Below are 25,257 nucleotides of genomic sequence, written 5' to 3'. Positions count from 1 at the left end.
GACTGACCCCGGCTGAGGGGGGTGGAAAAGGGGGTCCTTGATCCCCGCCGCTGCCTCCGGAGGGTATTTGTCCCCGAACGGGACACACGAGTCCCGGTGCAGCTCCTCCCTTTCCTGCCGCCCGCTGCACTCTGGGACTTGTAGTCCCCGCGCCGTCCCACACGTGGGGCGCGACTACATTTCCCGAGGTACTCCCCTACCCTCCTCCTCCTCCTTCTCCTGCTCCTGCTGCCGTGCCGCTGTCCGGGATCACCGCGGATCGGGCGAGGCGGCAGCGGGCAGCCCCGGATCCCCGCCTCGCCCTGGCCCATCCATGCCCGCCGCCCACCAGGTACGGGGTGCTGGGTGCGGGTGTCGCCGGGGCCGTGGCGTGCCCGGCGGGGTCCCTGGGATGCCGCCGGTGTTGTTTCCCCCGGCTGCTGGGGATGTGGGGTACCCCCAAACCCCTCCTCTGCCAGGTGCACCCCAAACCGCCCGCCCATCCCTTGGCGCCGGGCGGCGGGAGGCAGAGCGGGGCCCGCACGCTGGGCGAGGGTGTGTTTTCAGGAGCTTCCCACCCCTTGTTTTAGGGAAGGTGCCCCGGGGACTCGCGCACTGCCATTCGGCGTGGCAGCTCGCCACAGAACACGTCGTGCCTTGGCAGTGTCCCTTGTGTGTCACCGACACGCGGCTGGGGGTGTCCAGGGCTGTCCCCTCTGGACCGCGGTGGCCGTGGCTCTGCGGGGAGCTGAGCCTGAGCTCGGCCGCCCGTGTCACCTGTGACCCCGGGCTGACAGCGGTGTGTGGCGTGACAGGGATCCATGTCAAGGTCACACCCCGATAACCCGGTGACAAACAGGTTCACGCGGTGATAACGGGCTGGCTCTGCTGCCTCTCCCTCCCTCTCTCTTCTGCCTCTCCCTCGTCCCTCCGCTCCTTGGCTTGCGCTAGGGATGAAGGATGGAGCATTCTCTGGGACTCATGGCCACTCACCTCCAGCAGAGGAGCTCCAGGGATGTTCTGGAGAATTGGGTGCGACCAGATGCATTCTGGTTTGGAGTCCCTTTGTGTGTGGGGGGACACATGCTGGGAGTTAGTGCTCCTGGGAATGGAGCAGCTTCGTGGAGCTGCATCCTGCTTTTAGTGTGGATGGTTTCCTGTGGACCGGGGATGCATGTGTGTGTCCCTCCTGGATGGGGACGGCAGGAGATGGGGAACAGAGAGTGGCAAACATCCCGTAGGGGTCATGGCGCACATGGCGGCGAGTGGCTGCCGCAGGTGACATCTGCAGCCCGGCTTGGGGACAAGAAGGCGATGGGGCAGAGTCCAGGCACTCGCGGCGGCAGTGGCCCCGGCACGGTGCTGGGGTGGGCGCTTGGCGGGGGTTAGCCCTTGCTCCTTGCCCCTTGCCCTTCCTGCCACAGCGGCAGGGCAGTGCTCTGGCCAGTGCCGGCCGGGCTCGCTGGCCGGTGAGTGACCAAGCACCTGCCTTGGTCCCCAGGGATCTGTTTAGGAGGTGGGGGCTGTTTGCCCAGCCATGAGCTGCGGGACATCGGTGTTTTGGTGATACTCAGGCAACCACGGGAATGCTGCTGGAGCAGTAAGTCCTCTCTGGGGCAAATGGGCACTCAGCTTTCTGTAGGTTTTGGTCACCACCAGCTTTCCCCTGCTGGCACTGGTGCTGGCTCATGTCCCCGTTAGTCCTGTGTTATCCGGCAGCAGGGAGGGATTATCCCACAGTTTCACCATGCATCATCCAGTGGGACACAGACTGGGACCATGAACTTTCTTGTTAATGACCGTGATTAGCTGTTCTGCAGTTATGAGGGTAATCAGGTTTCTAGACCTTGCTCCCGTGGTGTGGATTGGCATACGTGGAATTTTATGGCATGAAAAGTCACCTCAGTGAGTTCTTGTGGGAGTGGGGAGCACTGGGAGGACTCCCAGTCCAGGCCTTCTCCTGTCCCTGCCCTCATCCCATGACTGCTAATCAGGTCTCCTGGCGCTGCCAGCTTCCCTGCAGCCAAACCTCAGGATCTGAGCTTTTAATCCCCCTCTGGACCGTGAATCTCGTGGCATTTTGCATTCTCCCCAGGCTGGGCATTGTGTCCCACCGGGAAGAGCCAAGGGGCAGCCGCTTGCCTGCGGCTCAGCTGCAGCCCTGCCAGCTACTGAGTAACACGGGTGGCCCCGTGCCCTGTGTGCACATTAACTCACTTCCACAGCCAGCACATTCCCAGTGCCATCCCTTTCTGAGCATCCCCGGCGCAGGGTGTCTGCATCCCTCTGCCTCTGTAGCTCAGAGGGAAGTGTTGCTCCAGGAAGCGGCAAAACCCCACTGAGTCTCAAAGGGGAGGAAAAGGAGGTGATGGGAGCTGAGGATGCCCCACCGTGGATCCAGATGCTCCGTGCATCCAGGCTCCGGATGCACGTGATGTACGAGTGCCGCCCGAAATGACCCCCCCCGCTTCTGCACAGCGAGACGCACGGCCGCTTTTCTTCTTCCCAGAACACCTCCTGGGGAGAAGGTAGTGGTATTTATTTGCCTTGCGATTCTGGAGGAATTTTGAACCTCTGCCAAATGCTGCTTTTTCCACAGAAACCGCAGCGCCCTGGTTTTCCATGCGTCCGAGAGCGCCTGCGGACAGAGAGGGGCTGCGTGGTCCGGCAGAGCCTGTGTAGCTGATGGCTCCCGGGATAATGCCGCTGCCCTGCTGCAAAGCCGTGCCCAGGAACAGTGATGGTGCCAAAAAGCTGGCGTCAGAGACGGTGCCAGACCAGCGCTGGAAGCTACAAGTCTTCTACCTCTGCTTCTACGGCTTCATGACACAGATCCGGCCTGGGGAGAGCTTCATCACCCCTTATCTGCTGGGGCCCGACAGGAACTTCACAAAGGCAGAGGTGAGCTGTGGGCACCCGGTCCCCCACCCTGGTGTCCCCCTTTATGGCCATGATCACCATCTTGGCGCTGCCCAGAGTATCCCCCCGTGGCTCTGGGGTGCACAGGGGTGTCATGTCCTGGGCATGGTGGTGTGTGCTGGCTCGTGGTGGTGCTTTCTGGGGGGGGAGGTGGTATGGTGTGCTGTGGGGCCCTGTCTCACTTGGCTGTGAGGTCACCCTGTCCCTGAGTGCCCGGCTCAACTTGCCCTGGCATGAAACCTCATGCCCAGGCTGGCAACTCATTTTGGGGGGCACTGCCCACCTGAGCAGCCTGTGGGATGGTGGGAGGGTGCCGGGCTGGGAGAAGCCACACCCCACCCCACTGGGGAGACCTTTCCATGATGGCACGGTGCACTGCCGGGCCGCTGGCAAGTATGGGGTTAGGCAAGGAGGGGCCACAATGTCATCGTCTCCCCACCAAGGGATGCTGGCCCCGATCCCAGCCGGCTGCTGCGTCTGTGGGAACGCTGCGTTCCCGGCACGGGAAGGGGCCGAGGCTCAGCCAGACCCCCAGCCGGGCGCGCTGCTGGTCACATTCCTCCCCAGGAGGTGCTGCCGTGGGGGTCGGCAGCTGGTGCCCACAGAGCCCACAGGTTGGGGGGCATCCCCAGGGATGTACCCAGCGCTCAGCCCCTCCTTGCCCTCACGGCAGGTGACCAACGTGATCACGCCGGTGCTGTCCTACTCCTACATGGCCGTGCTGGTGCCCATCTTCCTGCTGACAGACTACCTGTGCTACAAGCCCGTGCTGGTGCTGCAGAGCCTGAGCCACATCTCCATCTGGCTGCTGCTGGTGCTGAGCACCTCCGTCCTGGCCATGCAGCTGATGGAGTTCTTCTACGGCATCACCATGGCCGCCCGCATCGCCTACTCCTCCTACATCTTCTCCCTGGTCGCCCCGTCCTGCTACCAGCGCATGGCCAGCTATTCCCGCTCTGCCGTGCTCCTGGGGGTCTTCACCAGCTCCGTGTTGGGCCAGCTCTGCGTCACCCTGGGCGGCGTCTCCTTCCTCACCCTCAACTACGTCTCCTTGGGCTTTGTCAGCTTCGGCCTCCTTCTCACCCTCTTCCTCGAGCGGCCCCGGCGCAGCCTCTTCTTCAACCGGCCCGGGAGGGCTGGCGACGCGGCTGCGCCCACCGAGCTGGACAGGATGGCCGGGGGGGACGGCGGCGGGGGGACGCGGGGCTGGCGGGACATGGTGCTGTGCCGTATGCTGCGGGAGCTGGGAGCGCTGGCCAGGCAGCCCCAGCTCCGCCTCTGGTCCCTGTGGTGGGTCCTCAACTCGGCCGGGTACTACTTGATGCTGTACTATGCACACATCCTCTGGAACGAGATCTCTCCCACCGTGGACAACCGCCGGGTGTACAACGGAGGTGTGGATGCTGCCTCCACGCTGCTGGGTAACTCGCCTGGGATGGGGACACTGGGGGTGTGGGGGGACACTCACATCCTGCTGCACCCCCTGGGAATGGCTGGGGTCAGCAGGAACGTGGCAGGATGCTCCATCCCCCTGCAGCCCTTGGGAATGGTGGTCCTTACGGAATTTTTGGTGGTTTGGCATTGGGGACAATGTGATGATCACTGGGCTGGGTGCCAGCCCAGGTAGGGCAGGGGATCCTCAAGGAGCTCACAGCATCCTTCATCCCTCCCCAGGAGCTGTCACCTCCTTCGCTGCTGGCTACGTGAAGATCCGCTGGACGCTGTGGTCGGAGCTGGTGATCGGAGTGGTGACGGCATTCCAGGCGGGATTGCTCCTGCTCATGAACTCCACCACCAACATCTGGCTGTGCTACGCTGCCTACATCCTGTTCCGTGGCGCCCACCAGTTCCTGGTGCCCATTGCCATGTGTGTGGTGCTCCTGGGGACCCGCTCCCACCCTGGTGGCCAGGTTGATGCCAGGGGTTCACCAGTGCTCCTGTTTTTCCCAGTTTCCAGATTGCTACCTCCCTCTCCAAAGAGCTCTGCGCTCTGGTCTTCGGGGTCAACACCTTCTTTGCCACCGTGCTGAAGACCATCATCACCATCATCGTGGCCGACAAGAGGGGCCTGGGCTTATCCGTGCATCCCCAGGTAGGGGTGGGGGGCACCTGGGATGGAGGTGGTCCCTGAATGGTGCGGGATGAAGGGAGGGGGCTCCAAGTGCTGTTCTCCCCTCTCCTCTCGTGCAGTTCTATGTCTATTTTGGCTTCTTCACGCTGCTGGCTGTGGCCTACCTGCTGGCGGCCATCGGCGTGGGCATCCGGCACAGCCGCCGCAAGCAGCCGGTGGAGCTGGCCCTGGCCAAGGAGCTGTGCCAGCTGCCCGTGGAGATTCCAGCGCAGGAGAAAAGCCCGGAGGCGGGCACCGTGCGAGCCTGAGTGCCGGCACCGCGACGCCATGGCCGGCTCTTGGCTCCCGAGGTCAGCATTGTCTTCGTCACCGCGTGCTTGGCGTCCCGTGCCACTGCTGGTCCTTGGTGCTGCTCTGCCGAGGATGGAACCCTTGGGACACGTTTTCTGCTCCGTGAGGACAGGGCTGCGCCCCTTCCCCCTCCCCACACGCGGAGCGGGGGCAGGATTCCCACGGTGCCACCGCAGGAGTGTGGATGGGGACCCCATCCCGCTGCGCCCCCATCATGGCACAGAGCCGGGCTACAAGAGGATGTTTCTTTATTCAGTGCCTTTAGAAAATGGTTTATAGGACACAACGGATGACCAAAAAAAAAAAAATATAAAGATCCACAGGCTTTAAATTGCATTAATTACACAAAGTACAGTAGACTGTAAGAAATAGAGGCCGTGTGACTCGCACAGCTTTTATGGTAATCATTTCCATACAATAACAAAAAAAGCTAGTTACAAATTTCTCCTTTTTCTCTTCTTTTTTTTTTTTTTGTTTTTTTTTCTTTTAGCACCTTGGATTTGCCCACACCAATTCCAGCCAGCTTTGCTGCGCCTTCGCCATTTGAGCCCAGCAAAGGTGGCACGGCGAGGGGGGGTGGCAGTGCCACACGTGCTCAACACGCACACACACACAGAAACACACGCCAAGGGCACAGCTGCCCACGCCTCAGGGCCACCCTGTCACCCCAGTACCTGTGCTGGGCTGGCTGTGGCTGTACCTGGGCTGTGGGGGCACAGCCGGCGGTCCCCAGGGTGCATGGAGGGGATGGGGGAGACCGGACCCCCACCAGAGCTCTGCTGGCTGAGAGGTGGAGGTGAGGATGATGATGGGATGAGCCTTACCTGGGGAGGATGGAGACCATCTGGGGGAGCCCCAGCACTGCCAAGAGAAAGTCCCATGGGTGCGGTGCTGGGGTTTTGGCTGGAGAAGACCCCATGGCCTCAGCAGCAGGGATTTGGGTCCAACCCCAAGCTCCTGGTGAGGACAGCGCGGGGCTGGGAGGCTGGTGAGAGAGCCCCCACAGGCTTCTGAGGGGGACAGCCCGCACTGAACTCTCCCTGCCGAGCATCGTCCCACCCAGCCACCCCAAAAAGAGCATCCGAGCAGGGAGGGGAACAAGCCGAAGTGGTTAAATATTAGGAGTTAGAAGAGGAGTGAGAGGAGGAGGAGGAGGAGGAAGGCCGCCAGCCCATGGCTGCCCTGCCCCAGGTGGGACCTGAGCCCCTGCCTACCCAGGGCAGGGGCCATGGCAATACTCTTTGGCTTCAGGTCTGCGGGAGAAGGAAACCCTGCGGGGCGAGAGCAGGCGCGTGGAGGGGGCTGAGGGGCCCAGGGGTGCCAGGGTGCAGGCTGGCCCGACCCTCCCTGGGGACACGGGGGGACTCAGGGGGCGCCAGGGCGCGTGTCACTTTTTGGCGGCGGTCATGAAGCTGTTCTCGATGCAGAGGACAATGAAGGCGTGCTGGCAGCTGCTGGCCGCCTGCTCCAGCAGTTTTCCAGCGGCCAGGGAGGAAGCCTGGCCGGTGACGGCACGCTCCTCAGTCCGCCACGTCTCGCAGTAGCTCTCGGGCAAGCGCCGGCCCTTCGTATCCGAGCCATGCCAGACGCTCTTCTGCGGCCTGGAAGGGTGAAAGGTGGGTGGCTGCTGCTGCCCCGCCCTGCTCCAAACCCCATTTCCCCCTCGCTCAATCCTGCACTCACCATCCCGCATCCCGCAGGACATCCCGGCCATCGAAGGAGAGGATGCGGGCGCCGGCTCGCAGCGGAGCCCCGCTGCCCGTGAAAAGGGCTTCCCAGTTATTGAAGAGCACTTCATCCTGGTGGGGAGGGTGGGGAAATGGAGGAGGAGGGGGTTTAGCCCTGCCTGCGCTCCAAGGGCATCCCAGAGGCTCCAAGTCCCAGCAGCCTCTGGGAAGGAGATGCTTCATCATGGATGGAGGCTTTGATATGCTCTGCATCCCAGACCTTGGCAGTGCTGGGTTAATGGTTGGACTCTATGATCTTAAAGACATCTTCTGCAACCACAGCGACTCTGTGATCCTATTCTATAATCCCTCCGAGCTCGGAGAGCGTCGGGAAGGGGATGGGGACACACTTACCCGGAGGTTGACGATGGGGACGGCGGCGCGGTCGGCCCTGCGCACGATGCTGTAGAGATCCTGCAGGCGCGAGGAGAGGAAGGCGCGGAAGGTGCCGGCCAGCCCCACCTGCCGGGCCTGCTGGAAGCACTGGAAATCGGCGCCCCGGATGCCGCGCATGCCGCCGCTCAGCGGGGTGTTCAGGGCCACCAGGTGAAGCTGCCAAGAGGGGACGACGGGGCTTGAGGGACACGGCTTTGGGCACCACCGTCAGCTCCCCTCAGCCGGCACGCGGCACTCACGGCGGGCTGGAAGTCCTGGTGCACGTGGGCGGCCACGGGGGCGGGATCTGGCCGGCGGTGGATGTAGTAACCATTGATGAGCTCGTGCTGGTGGTGGAGCAGGGGCTGCTCGGGCAGGCGGTGTTGGTTAGCCACCACCTCGTCCCCACGCCAGGGACGGGCGGTGGCCGGAGGGACGTGGTTGCGGAGGGGGTGCAGGGGCCCGCGGGGCTGGGGGCCAGCGTAGTGGAGGGTGGGCGGCTTGTCGTACACCTCATTGTCCTGGGGAGCGGGACATGGGATGAGGGGGGAGCGGTGCCCCAGGTGGGGATGGGGATGGAGAATGTTGGGGATGGATGGAGATGGTTGTGGGTGGATGGAGATGGTTGGGGATGGGATGAAGATGGATGAGGATGGAGGATAGGGATGAGGATGTGCACGGGGAACAGAGGACTCACCAGAGCCGAGCTGGGGATCACGTTGTGCTCCTCCAGCTGCAAGGGCATGGCACATCAGATCCCAGCTGCCCCCCTCTCCTCTTCCTCGCGCACGGGTGGGGGGACCCCGAGCAGCACCGGGAGTCACCACCGAGCCCCCGGGGTGGTGCTGTCCGTGCTCCCCTCGAGCCGGGCAGTGCAGCCCTGGCCAGGTGCCCCCCAGCCCCCCCACTCACCAGCACCCTGCGGAAGCCCCCGCGCAGGCGGACGTAGAGCTCCTGCCGGTCGGTCAGGAAGACGAGGCTGCCCTCAGGCAGCTCGAGCGCGGCGCTCAGCATCGCCTGGTACGTGGGCACGGCCCGGAGCTGCCGGCACAGCCCGAGCGGGGCTCAGGGATCGGCTGCCTGTGGCACAGGCAGCCCCTGCCCAGAGCCCCGACTCACCCCCAAGGACATCCCGCTGCTGCCTGGAGGTCCGGGGGGTCCTGGTGGTCCCGGGGGCCCAGGGATGCTGACAGCTGTGGGGGAAGGAGGGTGAGATGGAGAGGGCTGCAGCACGGGGAAGAATGCAGAGGTGCAGGGAGGGATACATGGGATGCAAGCAGGAATACAGGGGATGCAGGGAGGGGTGAGACAGCAGGTACTCACCTTGTCTGTGGGGACCTGGGAAGGAGGGTGGCCCGGGCGGACCAGGGGGGCCAGGGGGGCCAGGAGGGCCCTGCCGCCCCTCGTATCCGATACCAGGGGGACCCTGAGGTCCTGGAGGCCCCGGTGGCCCAACGATACTGTCCCCCTTGGGACCCTAGGCAGTGTGAGAGAACATCTGTTGGAGCAAAGCCTGCAGGGATGCCACCCCCACTGTGCCCCCCTTCACTTCCTTCCCCATGGGGTACTCACCGGCAGCCCGGGGTATCCCTGGGGCCCTGGAGGCCCTGGCAGTCCAGAGACTCCAGGACCATAGAGTGGGGTGCTGCCCGGCTCGCCCTTCTCACCCTTGGGACCTGCATCCCCCTTGTCACCCTGCGGGACGGCACAACCTTAGGGTGAGCAGCTGGGGCACACTGGGTACCCCAAATCATGCTGGGTTCCAGCCACCAGTGTGCAAAGGGCTTACCCGCAGGCTGGCACCGAAGTGACTCGGGTCATAGGGAAAGTGGCCTGTGGAGAGAGAGAGAGGAGGGGAGAGGAGCCGGGATAGGCACGAGCCACCCCCTGCCTGCCACCTCTGCCATCAGGGACCGGTCACCTGCCTGGAGGTCCTGGGGGTCCGGTGTCACCTTTCTCTCCCTTTTGTCCTGGGAACTGGTGGAAACCTGTGGGGAGTGGCACAGATGCCATCTCAGAGCTGCAGCTCTAAGGGAAGGAGGGGGTTTCCCCCCAGCCCTGCCTTGCTGAGGTTCCCTAAACTGTCCAGAGGGGCTGGGAGAGGGACGCCCCCTTACCGGGGAACGCCGGGTGGCCGGAGTCGCTGAAGGTCTGTGGAGATGCAAAGGAAGTGGCTGCAGAGACCGCAGCATCCTCGGGGACCCCCCCTCATGCTGGTGGCAGTCCCATGTGCCAGCCCCAGCCAGGATGTCACCAGAGCATCCTCAGTGCCCTCCAGGCAGGCAGGGGACACTGGGGGCCCAGTCCCAGCATGTCCAGCATGGTGACTGTGTAGATACTCACATTGCCATTGCTGTAGACTATGCTGCCAGGTGGCCCAGGGGGCCCAGGGGGTCCTGGGGGGCCTGGGGGACCCTGTGGGGGGCAAAAAGGTTTGTCAAGGTCCTGCAAAGTGGACAGTCCCCACCATGGAGGGGGACACCGGCACCAGCCCCTGAGCGAGGGAGACGTGCCCTTTGCCTAAGGGATTGGGGTCCTCGGGCCGGCAGCTGGGGGGTCTCAGTGCTCACCTGCAAGCCCAGCACATCCGCGGGGTCGCCCTTCTCGCCCTTCAGCCCGTTCATGCCGGGACGTCCCTGCGGATGAGCAGCGCAATCAGCCCCGTCCCCGTCCCCCTGCCAGCCCCTGGTGTCACATCCGGTGCTCCGGAGTCAGCTCTGACACCCCGGCATCACCTCCGACACCCCGGCACCGCCCCATCCCTCAGGGACACAGCAGGGTTTGGGGCTCAGCGGGTTCAGGACGTGCAAACGGGGAGGGGGACGCGGTGGAGGCGATGGCCGGGGTCACAAACAAACCGGGAGCAGGTCTTACGGGTCTGCCCGGAAAGCCGATCTCTCCCTTCATCCCTGCTCGTCCCGGGGGACCCTGGAAGGGAGAGAAGACAAGGATGAGGGTGCTCAGTGCGGGGCACGCCCTCTGCCTAGGGACATTCCCATCCCTCCCCTGGGACACGAGGAGGAGGATGGTGACGGTGACTTACCGATGGTCCCATCGGGCCCCGCAGCCCCGGCTCCCCCTGCAAACAGTGGAGAGGGAAAAGGGCATCACCACCGGGACCCCCTCGACACCTGCCCCGTGGGGACGTGCCCCCCACTCCTGCCAGGCACCCACCTTCTCTCCTTTCACCTTGGCGGTGACCACGGTCCCGTCAGGGCTGATGGTGACGCCGGGCTCCCCCTTCTCCCCCTGCAAGAGAAGAGGAGGTGGGAGGGGACACGGAGGGACCAGGCTCCCTCCTGTGGTAGGGCTGGTGACACCTGGTGGCCTGGTAGAATGGGGGACCAGGAGTGTGACCACCCCACGGGCTGCAGGTGGCCTGGAGCAGTTACCTTCAACCCCGGGGCGCCCTGGGGACCAGCTGACCCCTGGTCTCCTTTTGGTCCCACCGGACCCTGCAGGAAGGACACGGAGCCCACGTCATTCCCAACCCACCAAAGGCAGGCCCCACACCCCTCCTCCACCACCACCACTCTGCAGCAAAGCACAGCAGGAGCAGCCCCCACGGCTGTCACCAGGGCCACCCCGCGGTCCCCAGATGTGTCACCGACTCACCGGGAAGCCAGCGTGGCCTGGTCTGCCCTGCAGAGAGAAGCAGAGATGCTCCTAAGAGCAAACCCCCTCTTTCCAAAAAACGGGGTGCCCTCCTGGCACTGCTGAGGAGTGGGTACAGGTGGCAGGAGGGCACCTACCACTGGACCAGGAACAGCCACCAAGGATTTCTGCAAAAAGAGACAAAATGAGGTTTTTCCCCCAGTCTTGGCTCTGAAGCTCAGAGCTGCTGGCGAGGTGTCCCTCATGATGGCCGCTGGGAAGATCCCTTCCCCTGCCCTGTGCCACCACTTACATCTTCACTGGACACAGTGATGACCTGTCCAGGGGGACCAGGTGGGCCGGGGGGGCCGGGCAGCCCCACACCATCTTGGCCTCGCTCTCCCTGGAAGACACAAGCCATCAGCCCAGGGCCACCACTGGCTGGTCCCTGTCCCCAGCCTGGTGGCACCTACCTTCTCACCGGTGCTGCCTTTGTCACCTTTGGGTCCCTGGAAGGAGGAGCAGGAAGGTGTGAGCACCACGTGGAGCTGGGTTCTGGCTCACAGGTGGAGACCCCCTCCCACCTCCAGCTCCAAAAAATCCTTCAGGCAGCCCCACCTCTGCCTCCAGCTCCAGGCAACGAGCCGGGCTGCGATGATTTTGGATGGAAGTGGTTGCCGGTGGGGCAGCAAGGTGGTGGGGACAGGATCCTAAGGAGTGTGGGCACTCCTGGCACGCGGTGAGCCCACAGCCAGGAGGGGGAATTGCGGCTGCTGGGGATGGAGCTGCTGCAACCAGAGGTGCCCTGCCTGGAGTGGGGGGGTTATTCTGGAACTGGGGGCTGAGGCTCCTACCTGTGGCCCAGGGAAGCCCTCCAGGCCAGGGCGGCCGTCCACGCCAGGCATGCCGGCATCTCCCTGCAGTGGGAGGGGGAAAGGGCAGGATGCAGCCCCAGGTCGGGGAGCACAGCGGTCCTGCCCAGTGCCCTGCACTCCCAGGTGCTGGCACAAAGCCATCCCAACATCTCAGGCTCCTACCTTTGGTCCTGGCAAGCCGGGCTGTCCGGGGCTGCCGACCTCTCCCTGCAAGGAAAGAGGTGTCAGAGGCATCCCTACAGGCTGCCTGCAGGCTTCCTACATGGATGGAGCCAGGAGGGTGTTGGAAGGGGTCCTCACCTTCATCCCCGGCAGTCCTGGCACACCCTGCAAGCAACAAGGGGACCGTGGGCATCGGGGGATGGCAGGCGACACGGTAGCAGGGAATATCCCAGGATGGGGAGGAGGGAAGGGGCAGGAACGGCCCTACCTGTGGTCCTTCAGGTCCAGGTGGTCCCGGGGCGAATGACAGCCCTGAGCCCTCCATGTCACCCTAAATGCAGGGAGAAGGGGCTGAGCCGTGTCTGTCCCCGGCTCCAGCCCAGCCCAGCCCATCCCCGCAGTGACCACTCACAAATCCAGCCTCGTAGCCTGGCCCCGGTGGGCCCGGGGGGCCGGGGGGCCCAGGCTGCCCTCGGGGTCCGATGGGCCCGGGAAGGCCAGCTAAGCCCATTTCTCCTGGGGGTCCTGCTGGTCCCATCTCCCCTTTGTTGCCCTGCAAAGGGGACAAGGAGGGGACAGATGGAAGGGGGCAGTGGTCGCTGCCTGGAGCCTGCAGGCAGGAGGCAGAGCATCCCCTCCCAAATCCCTCTGGGACAGGACATGGATGCTCTCCCTGCTGCTCCCCTGTCTTGGGCTCTGTGGGAGGGACATTGCCCAGCTCGGGCACCCTTCATCCCACCAGCTGCCCATGTAATGTCCACACTGGCCACCAGAGGCTCGTCTAAAATCATAAATGGGAATGTTTTTGCACGTGTGGCTGGCTCCGCAGCAGAGCTCAGCGCCAAGAAGGGATGCTGGCAGGCACTCCTGGGATTGCAGTGGGTCTGGAAGCAACAAGGTTGGACCTCACACCCTCTGCCACCCCATCTGCCCTCTGGGTGCTGCAGAAGTGCAGAAGCTTAGAATTAAGGTGAAGAAACCTTAATTTTTGAGGTTTTTGCCCCCAGCTCAGGCTGCAGCAGATGGTCATCCCGAGGGGCAGCATCCCAGCTCTAAGGAGCTCCCAGCAAGCCTTCACTTCCCCCCTTGCAGATGCAGGGTGGAAGGAAGCTGGAGCAAGCAGGCAGGAGAGGGTGATGCAGAGAAGATGGGGTGTTTTCCAGTGGAGTGTGGGCACCTCTCAAGCAAACTCTCTTCTGTGTCTCAAAACATCCCCTTCGGCTTTCCTGCCCACTTCCTGATGTGGCAGTGCCTGGAGCAAAGCCAAGGTAGGGAGGCAGGAGCATCCTTTGTGGGGTAGCAGCTCCATGCACCCTCGAGCTGTGGCACTGATCTGGGAGGAACCCAAACAGCAGCACCCCCCTCCCCATTCCTGTGCAAGATGCCCTCCCCCCTGGCAACATCCCTGCCTCCAGTCTGCAACGGAGAACCCAAAAAACCCCACCCCAGGCACTGTACCTTGGGTCCAGGCAGGCCAGGGAGGCCGAGGTCACCCACGTCGCCCTGGGAAGGAGAAGGAGGGAGAAGAGGGTGTGAAGAAGCTGCCCAGCCCCAGGCAGGAGCAGAGTGGTGCTCCCCAGCACAGGAACCGGGGCCTCCCAGAGACGTGCCAGGGGTGCCAGCTGCCCCACGGGACAGCGGTGACGCGCTCCTGGGGCACGTGGGACACTCACCCGCTCTCCTTTGGGCCCCGGCTGCCCGGCCTCCCCGTCTCTTCCTGGAGGACCCTGAGGACCCTGTAAGATGCCAGGAGCTGGTTCCAGCACAGGAAAACCCTGAGCCCCCCACCACCACAGGGTGGACCTGGGATAGGTCCCCTTGGCCACCCCATGGACCTACCGCTGGCCCCGGGGTCCCGGGGTTCCCATCCCTGCCCGGCAGCCCCGGTGGTCCCGGCAGGTCCGTGCGGTTCATCCCAAACCGTCCTGGCTCCCCTGGCAAACCGGGCACGCCAGGCGGCCCTGGGGGACCAGGTGGCCCTCGTGGACCCTAGAAGAGACGTGGGGGACCATGGCTGAGGGTGTCCCCCCACTCCCAGCTGGCAGGACAGGCACTCATCCCCACTCACCCGCAGGCTCTCCAGGTCACCGCCGAAGCCAGAGCCCTCCATGTCGATGAAGGTCTGGGGGAGAAGCACGAGGGTGATGTCAGGGCACCCAGTGGCACTGGGGCTGGCCCAGGGGCTGGTGGCAGCACTCTGCACCTCTATGGCTTGATGTACCCTCCCATCCCTCAAACCCCTGTGTTCCAGGGGGCACCCACCAGCTTGTCACTCTTGGAGGAGGGTCCTGGTGGTCCCGGAGGGCCGGGCGGTCCAGGGGGTCCCCTCGGCCCCACGCCTGGGTCACCCTGGCACAGAGGACAGAGCGCGGTTTGGGGGTGCAGCCAAGCTGGGGCTGAGAGGAAGGGGGGCCACGTTCTGCCCCCCAACACCGGCACTCACCTTCTCCCCCTTCTGGCCCGGCTCCCCCGGCATCCCGGGGAACCCTGCGGGCCCCATTTCACCCTGCAGAGGGGAGCAGTGGGGGGTCAGCGGGAGGCAAGGCAAGGGGGTGGCTGTCCCCCCTCACCCCGCCACCCCCCGCCCCACTTACGGGTTTGCCGTCCTCGCCAGGATCTCCCTAGGGATGGCAGAGAGGGGACACGTCAGTGTGCGGGTGGGTTGGGTGGGGGGACAGGGGACACCCCCTGGGGAGGAATTGACTCACAGGCTCGCCGTCCCTGCCAGGGGCTCCATCCTTCCCTGGTGGCCCAGGGGGGCCGGTGACCTGCTCCACCACCGAGCCGTCAGCATGCTGAGAGTGGGTCCCAGGTGGTCCAGGGTCACCTGGCTCTCCTTTTTGTCCCTTGGAGCCAGGGTAGCCAAATCCAGCACTGCCCTGCGGAGGGGAGGGAGGCAGGGGTGGCTGGCAGGTCCCTGAGGTGGCAGCCCGGGTAGAGCATGGCTCTGTGCCAGCTCCCTCAGCCATGCTCACCTTGACGCCCAGGTCTCCCTTCTCCCCCTGAGGATCAGAAACAGAGAGGAGCAGGTATCAAACACAGACGTGTCACTGGCACCCTTGAGCCCCAGGGACCGGCTCTCACCCACCTTTTGACCCTTGACACTGCCTGGCCCCACGATGCCACCGGTCCCTGAGTCCCCCTTCAAGCCGCGTTCACCCTTCTCCCCCTTTTCGCCTTTCCGGCCGGTGCCTGTGGGAAAGGAAAGGACCCAGGCGTGCTTGGGGACGGCCACAGCACCACGTCCCCACTTGTGCGCCCCGGGGAAGGGGAAAGCTGCCGGAATTACCTCCCGTGGAGACCCGCAGCGTCTCCTCCGCCCCGGTCCTCTCGGCCTGCTGCAGGGACCCCCCGCCACTCCTCGGGCCGCTGGCCCCCGCGACGGGGGGGGAGGTGACGGGGACAGCGTCCACCAGCCCTGGGACACCCTGCGCCAACAACGAGGGGACACCGTGGCACCGTTCACCTCCCGGCGCCTCCCCGTAAGGGACCGGTGCTGGGACACCATCAGGCACCCCGTGACCTCGGCCGTGCAGGGCACTCAGCCCTCCTCAGCACTAGAACTTCAGGGTGCCACCCTGAGTGCAACACCCGCGGGCAGCAACTCACCTCCACCTTGCCCAAGGGTTGCTGTCCACGTTCCATCCCGCTGCCAAAATCCCCAGAGACCTGTGCGTGCCGTGCAGAAGGGGTGAGGGCTGAGCTGGGAGCACGGTGGGGACACCCCCGAGCTGCCCCAGCCGTGCTGCCAGCGCTCACCTCCGCGTCATCCTCCTCTTCCTCGCACTGGCGCTCGGCTGCCCGTGGGTCCCCTCGGAGCTTCAAATCCGCAATCACCCCCTGGAAGGAGACCACAGATGGGTGGGGGACACGGGCAGGCCACCGTGCTACTCGGCCACCATGTCCTCAAGTGGGAGAACAAGGATGAGTGAGATCTGCTGTCAGCACTGCGAGCAGCTGGAAGAGGTCACCGCCCAGTCGGGGGCATTTGCTTGTGAGAGGAGTTGATGTAATTTTTTATAATATAGAAACAATATATTTATAATATATTTATATAATTTAATCTATTTATAATTCATTTGTGTTATGTCACAGCCAGCCTGGCTGAACGGCAGCTGCCCCTGATCCTTGTTTTCCTAAGCTCACCACGTTTCCTTGCCCGGATGTGGCGTGCTGCGCTTTCAGGCCAGCCCAAATATTATTCTGGGTGTCTCGCCCAAGGAAGAGACACCGAGGGGGAGGTATCTCCTCTCTCTGAGCTCGCTTTCCAGCGTGGTCCCCTGCTCCTCCCCACTGGGATCAGACAGATGGGCAGCATCCCAGCTCGGCAGACTCCCACCCCAACAGCATCCCCGTGTCCCACCCTGCAGCGGGACCCAGCCTGGGCTCTGGGATGTGCTGGGTGAGCCCGCTTGCAGTGGGAGCCGTGGGGTTCAGGCTGGTACCCACACGCCCTCTCCTGTTGAGGCCAGGATGCTACCGGGGTTTGCCTGGAGGCAGCATCCTTAAGAAGGGATTTGTGGTGGTTTCTTGTATAAACAAGTGGCCTGGATGCACACGGTGCTTGCGAAACACAAATAAATAGTAGGGAAGTGCAGATTATCCCAGGAAATACAACACGTGGGCTGCAGGACCTGCCAGCTGTCCTTGTGTGGGGCAGGGCAGCCAGCTGTGGCCAGGGAGCCCTGGGGAGAGGGGAAACAAGGAGCACAGCCAAAAGATCCCTGTAAAAGCTCTGTTGGGTGTCTGGCCGGGTCCTGGCCGCTACCTCTGCTCAGCCCACGTGGTGCCAGCTCTGGCACGTGGCTTGTCCGGCCGTGCTGGTGGTGCTGGGCAGAGGCTGCAAGGTTGAAACCTGGGGCTTTCCAGAGGCATTGGAGAACCATGGAGAGCCAGTCCCAAGCCCCGAAGCGAGGCAGTGCCACGAGGGATGGTTATGGGCCACTTTGCAGCCTCTTTGTGCCGATAAAGAGGGCAGCAGCACCACAGATCTGACAGTGAATCCATGGAATCATGGAATCACTGAGGCTGGAAAAGCCCTTTAGGACCATCGAGTCCAACCATTAACCCAGCACTGCCAGGTCCCCCACCAAGCCAGGTGGTCCCCAGGTGCCACACCCAGCTGCAAACAAGCCCTCCTGCCAGGCCCCAGCTGACACCCCACTTGCCCCCTTGAGTTGTCCCAGGGGCTCCTGCATCACCCGCAGGCTTTGCCCCTCCAGGTGTCCTGCCACGGCCATGGAGGCAACTCAGGAAGGAGCAGAGGTGCCAGGACACCCCTCCAGCTGCCTCCCAGCAAGTTCATCCTGGGGCTTGACCCAGGGCCAGGTTTTAATCCGCTTGCAGCCCCGTTAGTTCCAGATAACGCGAGGCAGGGCTGGACAGTGATGGAAACACCACGAGGCGGTCAGATGCCGCTCCCCTCTCACCCAGCCAAGGCCTCCTTCCCTCCACGGCCACTACTCCCCACGGGAAAACCGGGGGCGGGCAGTGGGATCACGGCTTGGCAAGCTGGGGAGCATCACCTGCTAGAAGGGTCTGCTCTGCTCCAGGCGGTTGCCGTGCCCTCCACGTGGTGCCAAACCCCTCCAGCTGGGGACAGGAGCTCCTCCACAGCCGTGACCTGGCCCTCCCAGCATGTTCAAGAGCAAAGAAATTGCTCTTCAAGAGCAAAGAGTTATTCTTCAAGGGACCAAGGCGAATCCCAGTGCAAAGCAGTTTGTAGCCCAGCAATGATTAACCCCTTCCTGGGAGAGCTTTCCCTGCCCAAAGCCATTCCAGTGGGAATGTGGCAGCATGGTCAGGATGATGTTTAAGCTCAGAAACGTGCTCTGCAGAACTCCACGGGAAAAACATCGCTCCCCTCAGCAGAGCCTCTGTTGCTGGGCAAGTCCTGCTCAGCCCAGGATAAACCTGAACATTCCTTTCCTCAAGTCCTGCAGGGGATTTCCATGTCAGCTGGGCATTTTCCCCACACTTTCCACAAACCTTATCTGGAACACGAGTCCTGCTCAAAGCACGGGCTGAGCTATCACATCCTTCCTCACTCTCCAAAGTCTTCCTGGAGATAGCGCCCAACATCAGCCAGCAAAGATATGCTCCAACCCAAGCATTTTTTCCATCTAAGAGAGACATTTTGCCAGCCAAACCAGCTCCTCCACTAAAGGAGCTGGGTATTTTAAGCAATGGGGAGATCTGAAGAGGCTCTGCGTGTTCACTGGGAAAAGGCAATGGTGGGAGCTGCAGGGCAACCCCACATCTTCCTGCCAGCCCAGCTTGAGAGCTTTGCCTTGGTGAGCCCCAAGACATTAAATCGGTGGCATCTCAAGCCACCTTCCCCTCCACCTCTGGTGTCCCCTTCCCCAGGGACACACATGGAGCTGGTTGTCTTCTGGGCATGGGCGGTGTCACATCTCTCCAGGCTTCGGGGAGACACTCCTCGGGGTGACCCAAGCTCTTACCTGGTATTTATCCGGGTCAGCCCCTCCAGCCTGAGCGACAAAGAGCCCGGAGCCCTCTTCCAGCTCCATCTCATCCGGGGAGCGCTCGAAGTGGACGCGCTCGTGCTCCTCGCAGTCCAGGTACAGGACGACCTCCTCCTCCTCCACGCTGATGGCGAAGCGCGTCCACTGGTTGAGCAGGGTGGGCACGGTGAAGGTGGCGGCCGGGTAGGAGCTGGGCGAGCCCGGCTCCGTGTAGTAGAAGATGATCTGCTGCTGGCCCGCCCGCAGCTCCGAGAGCTTGACGCCCACGTAGATGATGCTCTGCGAGGAGTCCGTGACGGCAAAGAGCACGCCGGCCCGGGGCGTGGTGGGCTGGATGTGGAACAGCAGCGAGAAGTCCCGGTAGAAAGGGCTCGGCAGGTGGTACCGGGCCACCTGGCCCGTGTTGGCATTGGGACCGAAGACGTAGCCAGGGTTGTTGTCGGGGCCGTAAATTCTGTGGATCTCCTCCGTCGGCGGGTCCCCGATCAGCTCCAGCAGGCTGACCTCGGCATTCAGGCTCTCTGCAGGGACGAAGGACAGGGGATGGTCTCAGCCAGCCAGGCAAGGATGGTCACTCAGCAAGGACACCCCTGCCCGTGCCTCCCAAACACCCCACCCTTCAGTGGCTCCCTTTGCTCACCCTTCCCAGCGTTTGTGCATTGGCCAAGGCAGAAACCTTGAGCTACTCCCAGCACACCTTTCGGATGAGTCTCCCAAAATGCCCCCCATTCCCAGCTGCTGGGCCTCCATCACAGAATCACAGCATGACTTGGGTGGGAAGGGACCTTAGAGATCATCTCATTCCAATCCCCCTGCCATGGGCAAGGACACAATGCACTAGACCAGGCTGCTCAGATTCCCTGGGATGGGATAACACCAAAGGGGTCTTGTCCACGGTAGGGGGATGCTGCTGGAACACCAGGATGCTGAGCCACCATGGAGCCCCAGGGAAGCGTGTTGCATCCACACTCATTCTGGGATCACGGTGACCCCTCGCGTCATCCCAGGACAAGATCCTACGGTCACCCCAGCTGGGAATAAATCAGAGCCATCCCCTCGCAACACCCTGGGAACGCGTCTCAAGCCAGCTCAGCTTCCCAGATGCTCTCAATTTGGAGGTCGCCTCCTTTCCCAACTCCTGTTGAGAATTAGGGAATTAGGGAAGTTCTGCTGGAGACCGTCCCTCTACCCGGCGCAGCTGAACATCTGGTCGGGGCGAGCCGGCGCTGTGTCCGCCAGCTCCCGTTGTTCTGGCAGCCAGCACATCCTCATCGCCCACACACCGGGCGCTGGATTCCTCCTCTCCTATGTCAACCGCGCGGGGCCGGTGCCAGCTCCATGGGAGTGAGCACGCCCGGTGCTTTTTAACCTCTCCTTTCCTGGGAGGGAGGAAACCCAACCACCCTGGCTCCGAAACTGCCGAGGGATCTGCACTGGGAACACATGCTCAGTGCTAATTTTTGTCCCGATCCCGAGTCAGGAGCAGCAGCTGACACAATTCAGTGTCCCCAGTTCCATCCCTGGTTTTCATGTGAGCAATGGGGAGTGGGGGGAAGCAGAGGTGTATCCTGAGGTATCCTGGGCTGATCCTGGAGGAGGATCAGCCAGGAACTTCCACCCAGCTCTGCAGCCCGGCATTGTCCTCCAGAGCTCTTCAAAAAAAAAACGGAAAAGAGAAAGAAGGAATGGGCCCAGCCTTGCCCAGCCCAAAAGGAAAACACGTCTCTTGGGATGGTGATGAAAACCTGGGTGCCTCTTCCAAAGCCTGGGGGACATGGAGCATTCCCAGGCTGCCTCCGCTGCCAAGCCCCAGTGCCAGCGCCAGCCCCATGACAGGGACCTAGCAGTGGGGACATTAGAAGTGCCACCAACTAAAGGTGGGGGCAAATTTTCGCTCTGCCAGAGCCAGACCCACTGATCCTCTGAAACTCTGGCTCTGAAACTGCTCTGTGTCCACCATGCTCCCCAAGCCCTCAGTCCCCCCCAACCTTGGCGCCCCAAAACTGAGCACGTGGCTGGAAGAAAATCTCCCTCCGGGTCTTCCACCAGTTCTAGCCCCTTCACCTGCCCTGCACTGGGGTCAGGCTTCCCCACAGGGCATCCCCAGTCTGCTCAGAGGAGAACTTGTGGACCTTGGAGCCCAGCACCCTTTCACTCCCAGCTGTGCACAGTCCTACACCAAAAAGGATGGGGTGAGCGAGCGGGGCTCCCCCAGACTCTCAGCCTGTCACCCACCCTTGAGTCACACCACGCTCAGCACCTCATGAGCTCGCTCCAACTGCAAATGCCAGGATGCAGGCATTGCGCTTATCTGCGGTTGGAGGAAGCCAAATTCGCAGCAGCTTTAAGGGAAAAGGAAACCAGAGCTTCCTCCCGGGGGTCTACAGGGGTGTAATAGCCAGTGCTGCAATTCCTGCAGCCAGACAAGTCATTGTGTCCCCCCCGGGGCTCAGGATGATGGGGACACACTGAAAGAGGCTTTTGTTAGCAGGGCAATTTCCAACCATTCTCCCCTTGGAGCTGCAGCCGGCTCTGGGAGTTGCCCTCCTCCTCAAACACGCCACTCGCCCCCAGTCTGGGGTGGGAGCTGGGTACCAGCACTTCCCAAAGCAAATGGACTTTTCTCCTGCATGACAGAGGCTGGATGGGGACTGGGGAGCAGAGCGGTAAGGGGAGACCCCTTCAAATGCCTGCTCCCCTACAAAAGCCAAGTGCCCCTTCTCATCCCCAAACCTTTCAGGCCACGCCTGCCTTTTCCAAAGGGCATCCAGAGCCCAAATATCGCAGCCCATCATCCCCGTGGCAAACTGGCAGCACCCATCGTGGAGGACGGAGGGATGGGGGGGCCCGCAGTGGGTTTGGTGCTGGCACGGGACGGCTGTGGGGATGTCTCTGGACGCAGCGATTCCACCATCGGAAACGTCCCCAGGACGCCCCAAGCCACCTTCCCGCTCTGCCATGCCCTTCCTGGCTGACCTGAGCCCAGTGTGGGGTTCAGGGGACCCCCAGCACTCCCTGGGGTGCAGCACAGCCCCCACACTCCCCACCCACTCCCGACCCCGCCCATGCGAGCAGTCCCAGATGGGATCGTGCCTCCTCTCCGAGCACCGCCGTGATCCCAGTGCATCCCCCCGCGAACAGAGCCTCTTTGACACCGAGGGGACCCTGTAGGCGACCTCAGATTGCCAGCCCCCAGTCTCGGCATTCCTCCTTGGCATCTCCCGGCCACCCCCCGAGGGCACAGGGGTCGGCACGGGAACACAGCCTCATTCAGAGGCTTTGGCGGGCGGGGGGGGGGAGCTCCAGCTTTCATCCCAACTGCATTTCTCCAAGCATCAGTCACCCCCCGCTCCCGTCCTTCACCCCCCTGCCCTGTCTGGCTCCCTGGCTGACACACAGGAAGGTCACAGCTACCGAAGGAAGAAGCTGCAGGCGAAGTAACTCTCCCCCTTTTCCAAGCAGCGGGATCAAACATTAGCCGCCATCGGGTGAATCATTAACCCCAAAGGGCTGCTCCGGGGGAGGGAAGCATGTGGGCACGGCCAGGGGTCACCTTGAAACCTCCTCACCACCACGGTGCTGTGGCTGGGCGCTCACGGGGTCCGGGTCCTTGCCCTGTTCCTGCTCCAAGTGTCCCAACCCCAAGATGGACACCCCAAAGCCCCGTGGCACCGGGAAGCCAGCCCTGAATGCCAGCACGATGTGCTGGGGGAGCATCCCCTGTGCTGGCCACTGTGATTCACCAGGAGTGATGCTCAGCCTCGCGGAGGGAGCCCAAACCTGCTGGTTCTGTTTGGAAAAGCCAGGGCTGGATGGAAAGTGATTTTGGACTCAGTAGCCTCCCATGGGCACCAGGCAGAAGCGTCCCCCAGCACCTGGGGGAGCTGGGGGAGGGGACACACAACACAGGGACGTCCCTCAGCCACGTTACCTGCAGAAGCATTAATAAAGACACAAGAAAACCCTTCATCCTCCTCAGGGAGAGCATCGCAAGGCAGAGGCAGGCGCCCGCCCGCCAAGTGAGTCCAACACAGGTCTCTGACGGCCTCGCAGAAGCCCTGGCATGGCGGGGGGGTTACGGGGACCGAGGGGCTACAGCCGGGGAGCAGCAGCAAGCAGAGGAACCACTCCAGGTAGCGATGGCACCGCGACTCAAGCAGCCCCTCCCACTCATGCAAAGCCGCCCGAATTTCCTCCTCGCTGCTGTGACGGAGGTAATTTGGCAATCGGACATGGCTGGTGCCCAGCACGCTGCAGAAGGGCAGGTGGGTCGGGACGGGCTGGCAGCGGCCGGCCACTGGCATCAGTCCTGGAAAGAAGGATGCGAGCCCCGCGCCGCCGCTCCCGTAGAGCTGCCATGGTGGCCGTTAGTAAATCGAACTCCAGAGGGACGGAGTTATCAGCCACAGGAGGATCCACACCCTTATCCACCCTCTGGTCAGGCCGAGGGGGGCTCTGGCTCCCGTTCCTGCTGGCCAGAGCCAGCCCCCGGTGGCCGGTGCCGTGCCACAGGTTCGGTGATGCTCCGTGGAGGTGATGGGGAGGTTGTGCCGAGGGGTCCTGGAACGGCACCGCCCGCTCACGGGGACTGTCACCTGGTGAGAAAGGAAAGGGGGCACTACCTGGCTGGGGACCCGCTGGTCTCTGCAAGGACACCTGTGTCTCCACTGCTGTGGGAGTCCCTGTCCCCAGGAGCTCTGGGTTCTCGGTGGTCACTGTCCTCAGGAGCTGCGGGTCCTTGGTGCTCCTCATCGCCAGGAGCTGCAGATTCTCACTGGTCAGCATCCCCAGGAGCTGTGGGTCCTCAGTGGTCAGCGTCCTCAGGAGCTGTGGGTCCTCAGTGTTCCCTGGGAGCTGTGGGTTGTCAGTGGTCAGTGTCCTCAGGAGCTGTGGGTCCTCAGTGTTCCCTGGGAGCTGTGGGTTGTCAGTGGTCAGTGTCCTCAGGAGCTGTGGGTCCTCAGTGTTCCATGGGAGCTGTGGGTTGTCAGTGGTCAGTGTCCTCAGGAGCTGTGGGTCCCTCAGTGTTCCCTGGGAGCTGTGGGTTGTCAGTGGTCAGTGTCCTCAGGAGCTGTGGGTCCTCAGTGTTCCCTGGGAGCTGTGGGTTGTCAGTGGTCAGTGTCCTCAGGAGCTGTGGGTCCTCAGTGTTCCCTGGGAGCTGTGGGTTGTCAGTGGTCAGTGTCCTCAGGAGCTGTGGGTCCTCAGTGTTCCCTGGGAGCTGTGGGTTGTCAGTGGTCAGCACCCTCAGGAACTGTGGGTCCTCAGTGGTCACTGTCCCCTGGAGCTCTGAGCTCTCAGTGGTCAGCACCTGCAGGGGCTGTGGGTCCTCAGTGGCCACTGTCCTCAGGAGCTCTGGGTCCTCTGTGTTCCTCATTGCCAGGAGCTGCAGATTCTCAGTGGTTCCTGTCCCCAGGAGCTGCAGGTCCTCAGTGGTCCATGCCCCCAAGAGCTGTGAGTCCTTGGTGCTCCCCGTCACCAGGAGCTGCAGGTCTGTGGTACTCATCCCCAGGAGCTGTGGGTCCTCAGTGGTGCCCAACCCCAGCAGCTGCAGGTCCTCAGTGGCCCCTGACCCCAGGAGCTGGGGGTCCTCGGTGGTCCCCATCCTCAGGACCTGCAGATCCTCAGTGGTCCCTGAGTGCAGGAGCTGTGGATCCTTGGAGGTTGCTGACCCCAGGAACTGGGGGTCTTTGGTGGTCCTCATCCTCAGGAGCTGCAGGTGCTCAGTGATCCCTGTCCCCAGGAGCTGCGGGTCCTCGCTGGTCCCTGACCCCAGGAGCTGCAGCTCCTCAGTGGCCCCTGTCCCCTGAAGCTGGGGGTCCTCGGTGGGGCTGCTGGCCGCCTGCTGTCCCGGGGCAGGTGACGTGCTGTGGGGAGGAGCAATGCTTGGCTGTGCCGTGCTCTCCAGCAGCCCTGTGGCATTCCTGTCCCACTGTCCCGTGCCTTTGGCTGCGGTTCCCTCACCCACAGGCGCTGCTGGACCTGCCTCCTGCCGCTGTGGGGTGGTGACACTCCCCGCCACCTCGCCACCCCACGTCCCTGGGGACGGGCTGGGAGCCGGAGCTGCCGCTGAGGTTGGCGGCTCTGACGCCAGGATTCCCTCGCCGGCAGCTGCTGGGCTTCCCGTGGTCTTCGTGCTGTCCCAAACCCAGTCCAGGAGCTGTGCTTCGGAGCAGGAGAAGCAGCCAGCCAGGAGGAGCAGAAACCCCAGGCGAGGTGGGGCCATGGGGAAGGGGAAACGAGCTCCGTTGCTCCCGAGAGCGGAGCGGAGAGGCTGGAGGAAGGAAAGGAGGGAAGAGGCAGGAGCTTTGCCCTGGCCAGGCTCTCGGAGCAGTCACATCGCTCTCTCCTCCCCGGCTCCGGCGCTCGACCCTTCAAACCGGAGCGGAGCAGGGGGCGGGGTGGCCAAGCCCTCCTCTCCCCAGCGCCAGCCTCCCGCTGCCGGCACGGCCCCTCGGGGACCCCGCCGCCCGCCCGGGGACCCACCTGAGCCCCCCAAAACCTCCGCGAGCCCAGCCAGCCTTCAGACGCACCCTACTGCCTGTCCCAGCAGCTGCTGCCAGATGTTTAACTCCTTCCTGCCCAGAAAAAATCCTACGTCCTCTCTCCCTGCTCGGTGGCTCCGGTTAAATCACCGGCCTCGAGAGCTGTACGTGGTGGGGTCGTGCATGGACGTGGTCCTCAAGGATAGCCAGCTTTGGTGGGACACCCCACTGCAGGCCGCA

The 25,257-nt window shown here is 63.1% G+C and overlaps 2 protein-coding genes across 4 annotated transcripts; one reads left to right on the top strand and one right to left on the bottom strand.

Annotated features, from left to right (window-relative positions):
- The first annotated feature begins 137 nt into the window (after nucleotides 1–137).
- On the top strand, nucleotides 138–5,628 carry SLC19A1 (solute carrier family 19 member 1). Its single transcript, XM_039555391.1, has 6 exons — nucleotides 138–331; nucleotides 2,579–2,880; nucleotides 3,572–4,319; nucleotides 4,573–4,765; nucleotides 4,849–4,990; nucleotides 5,089–5,628. The coding sequence occupies exons 2-6, from the start codon at nucleotides 2,665–2,667 to the stop codon at nucleotides 5,275–5,277; spliced, it is 1,488 nt and encodes a 495-aa protein (XP_039411325.1). The 5' UTR covers nucleotides 138–331; nucleotides 2,579–2,664; the 3' UTR covers nucleotides 5,278–5,628.
- Nucleotides 5,552–24,981, bottom strand: COL18A1 (collagen type XVIII alpha 1 chain). Of its 3 annotated transcripts, XM_039555390.1 has the most exons (43): nucleotides 23,844–24,981; nucleotides 23,161–23,365; nucleotides 18,515–19,059; nucleotides 15,813–15,893; nucleotides 15,663–15,722; nucleotides 15,343–15,481; nucleotides 15,142–15,245; nucleotides 15,029–15,055; nucleotides 14,762–14,932; nucleotides 14,648–14,674; nucleotides 14,497–14,559; nucleotides 14,316–14,402; nucleotides 14,122–14,175; nucleotides 13,893–14,042; nucleotides 13,727–13,789; nucleotides 13,512–13,556; nucleotides 12,466–12,606; nucleotides 12,322–12,384; nucleotides 12,192–12,218; nucleotides 12,054–12,098; nucleotides 11,871–11,933; nucleotides 11,490–11,525; nucleotides 11,330–11,419; nucleotides 11,175–11,204; nucleotides 11,038–11,064; nucleotides 10,815–10,877; nucleotides 10,597–10,671; nucleotides 10,466–10,501; nucleotides 10,297–10,350; nucleotides 9,993–10,058; nucleotides 9,766–9,837; nucleotides 9,540–9,573; nucleotides 9,348–9,410; nucleotides 9,212–9,255; nucleotides 8,995–9,117; nucleotides 8,746–8,899; nucleotides 8,542–8,615; nucleotides 8,335–8,463; nucleotides 8,120–8,155; nucleotides 7,683–7,943; nucleotides 7,402–7,599; nucleotides 7,004–7,119; nucleotides 5,552–6,921 (listed from the first exon to the last, which is right to left on the bottom strand). In XM_039555390.1, the coding sequence occupies exons 1-43, from the start codon at nucleotides 24,756–24,758 to the stop codon at nucleotides 6,708–6,710; spliced, it is 5,070 nt and encodes a 1,689-aa protein (XP_039411324.1). In that variant the 5' UTR covers nucleotides 24,759–24,981; the 3' UTR covers nucleotides 5,552–6,707. The 3 variants fall into 3 exon arrangements, with proteins under 3 accessions (XP_039411324.1, XP_039411323.1, XP_039411322.1); XM_039555389.1 differs by lacking the exons at nucleotides 23,161–23,365; nucleotides 23,844–24,981 and adding an exon at nucleotides 22,470–23,113 and having other exon boundaries at nucleotides 7,683–7,787; XM_039555388.1 differs by lacking the exons at nucleotides 23,161–23,365; nucleotides 23,844–24,981 and adding an exon at nucleotides 22,470–23,112.
- Between the last annotated feature and the right edge of the window lie 276 nt (nucleotides 24,982–25,257).

The sequence above is a fragment of the Corvus cornix genome, chromosome 7 (assembly GCF_000738735.6).
Source record: "Corvus cornix cornix isolate S_Up_H32 chromosome 7, ASM73873v5, whole genome shotgun sequence".
Classification (NCBI taxonomy): Eukaryota; Metazoa; Chordata; class Aves; order Passeriformes; family Corvidae; genus Corvus; species Corvus cornix.
The sequence above is the reverse complement of the archived record's forward strand: the minus strand, read 5'-3'. Positions and strand labels throughout refer to the sequence as shown.

Bases quoted from the DNA above. Each gene is read 5' to 3' on its own strand.
- SLC19A1 (XM_039555391.1), top strand. From the start codon at position 2,665: ATGGCTCCCGGGATAATGCCGCTGCCCTGCTGCAAAGCCGTGCCCAGG. The intron at 2,881-3,571 runs GTGAGCTGTGGG...CCCTCACGGCAG, and splicing joins GGAACTTCACAAAGGCAGAG to GTGACCAACGTGATCACGCC. The intron at 4,320-4,572 runs GTAACTCGCCTG...ATCCCTCCCCAG, and splicing joins TGCTGCCTCCACGCTGCTGG to GAGCTGTCACCTCCTTCGCT.
- COL18A1 (XM_039555390.1), bottom strand. From the start codon at position 24,758: ATGGCCCCACCTCGCCTGGGGTTTCTGCTCCTCCTGGCTGGCTGCTTC. The intron at 12,099-12,191 runs GTGAGGACCCCT...CTTTCCTTGCAG, and splicing joins CAGGACTGCCGGGGATGAAG to GGAGAGGTCGGCAGCCCCGG. The intron at 10,502-10,596 runs GTGGGTGCCTGG...CACTGTTTGCAG, and splicing joins CCAAGGTGAAAGGAGAGAAG to GGGGAGCCGGGGCTGCGGGG.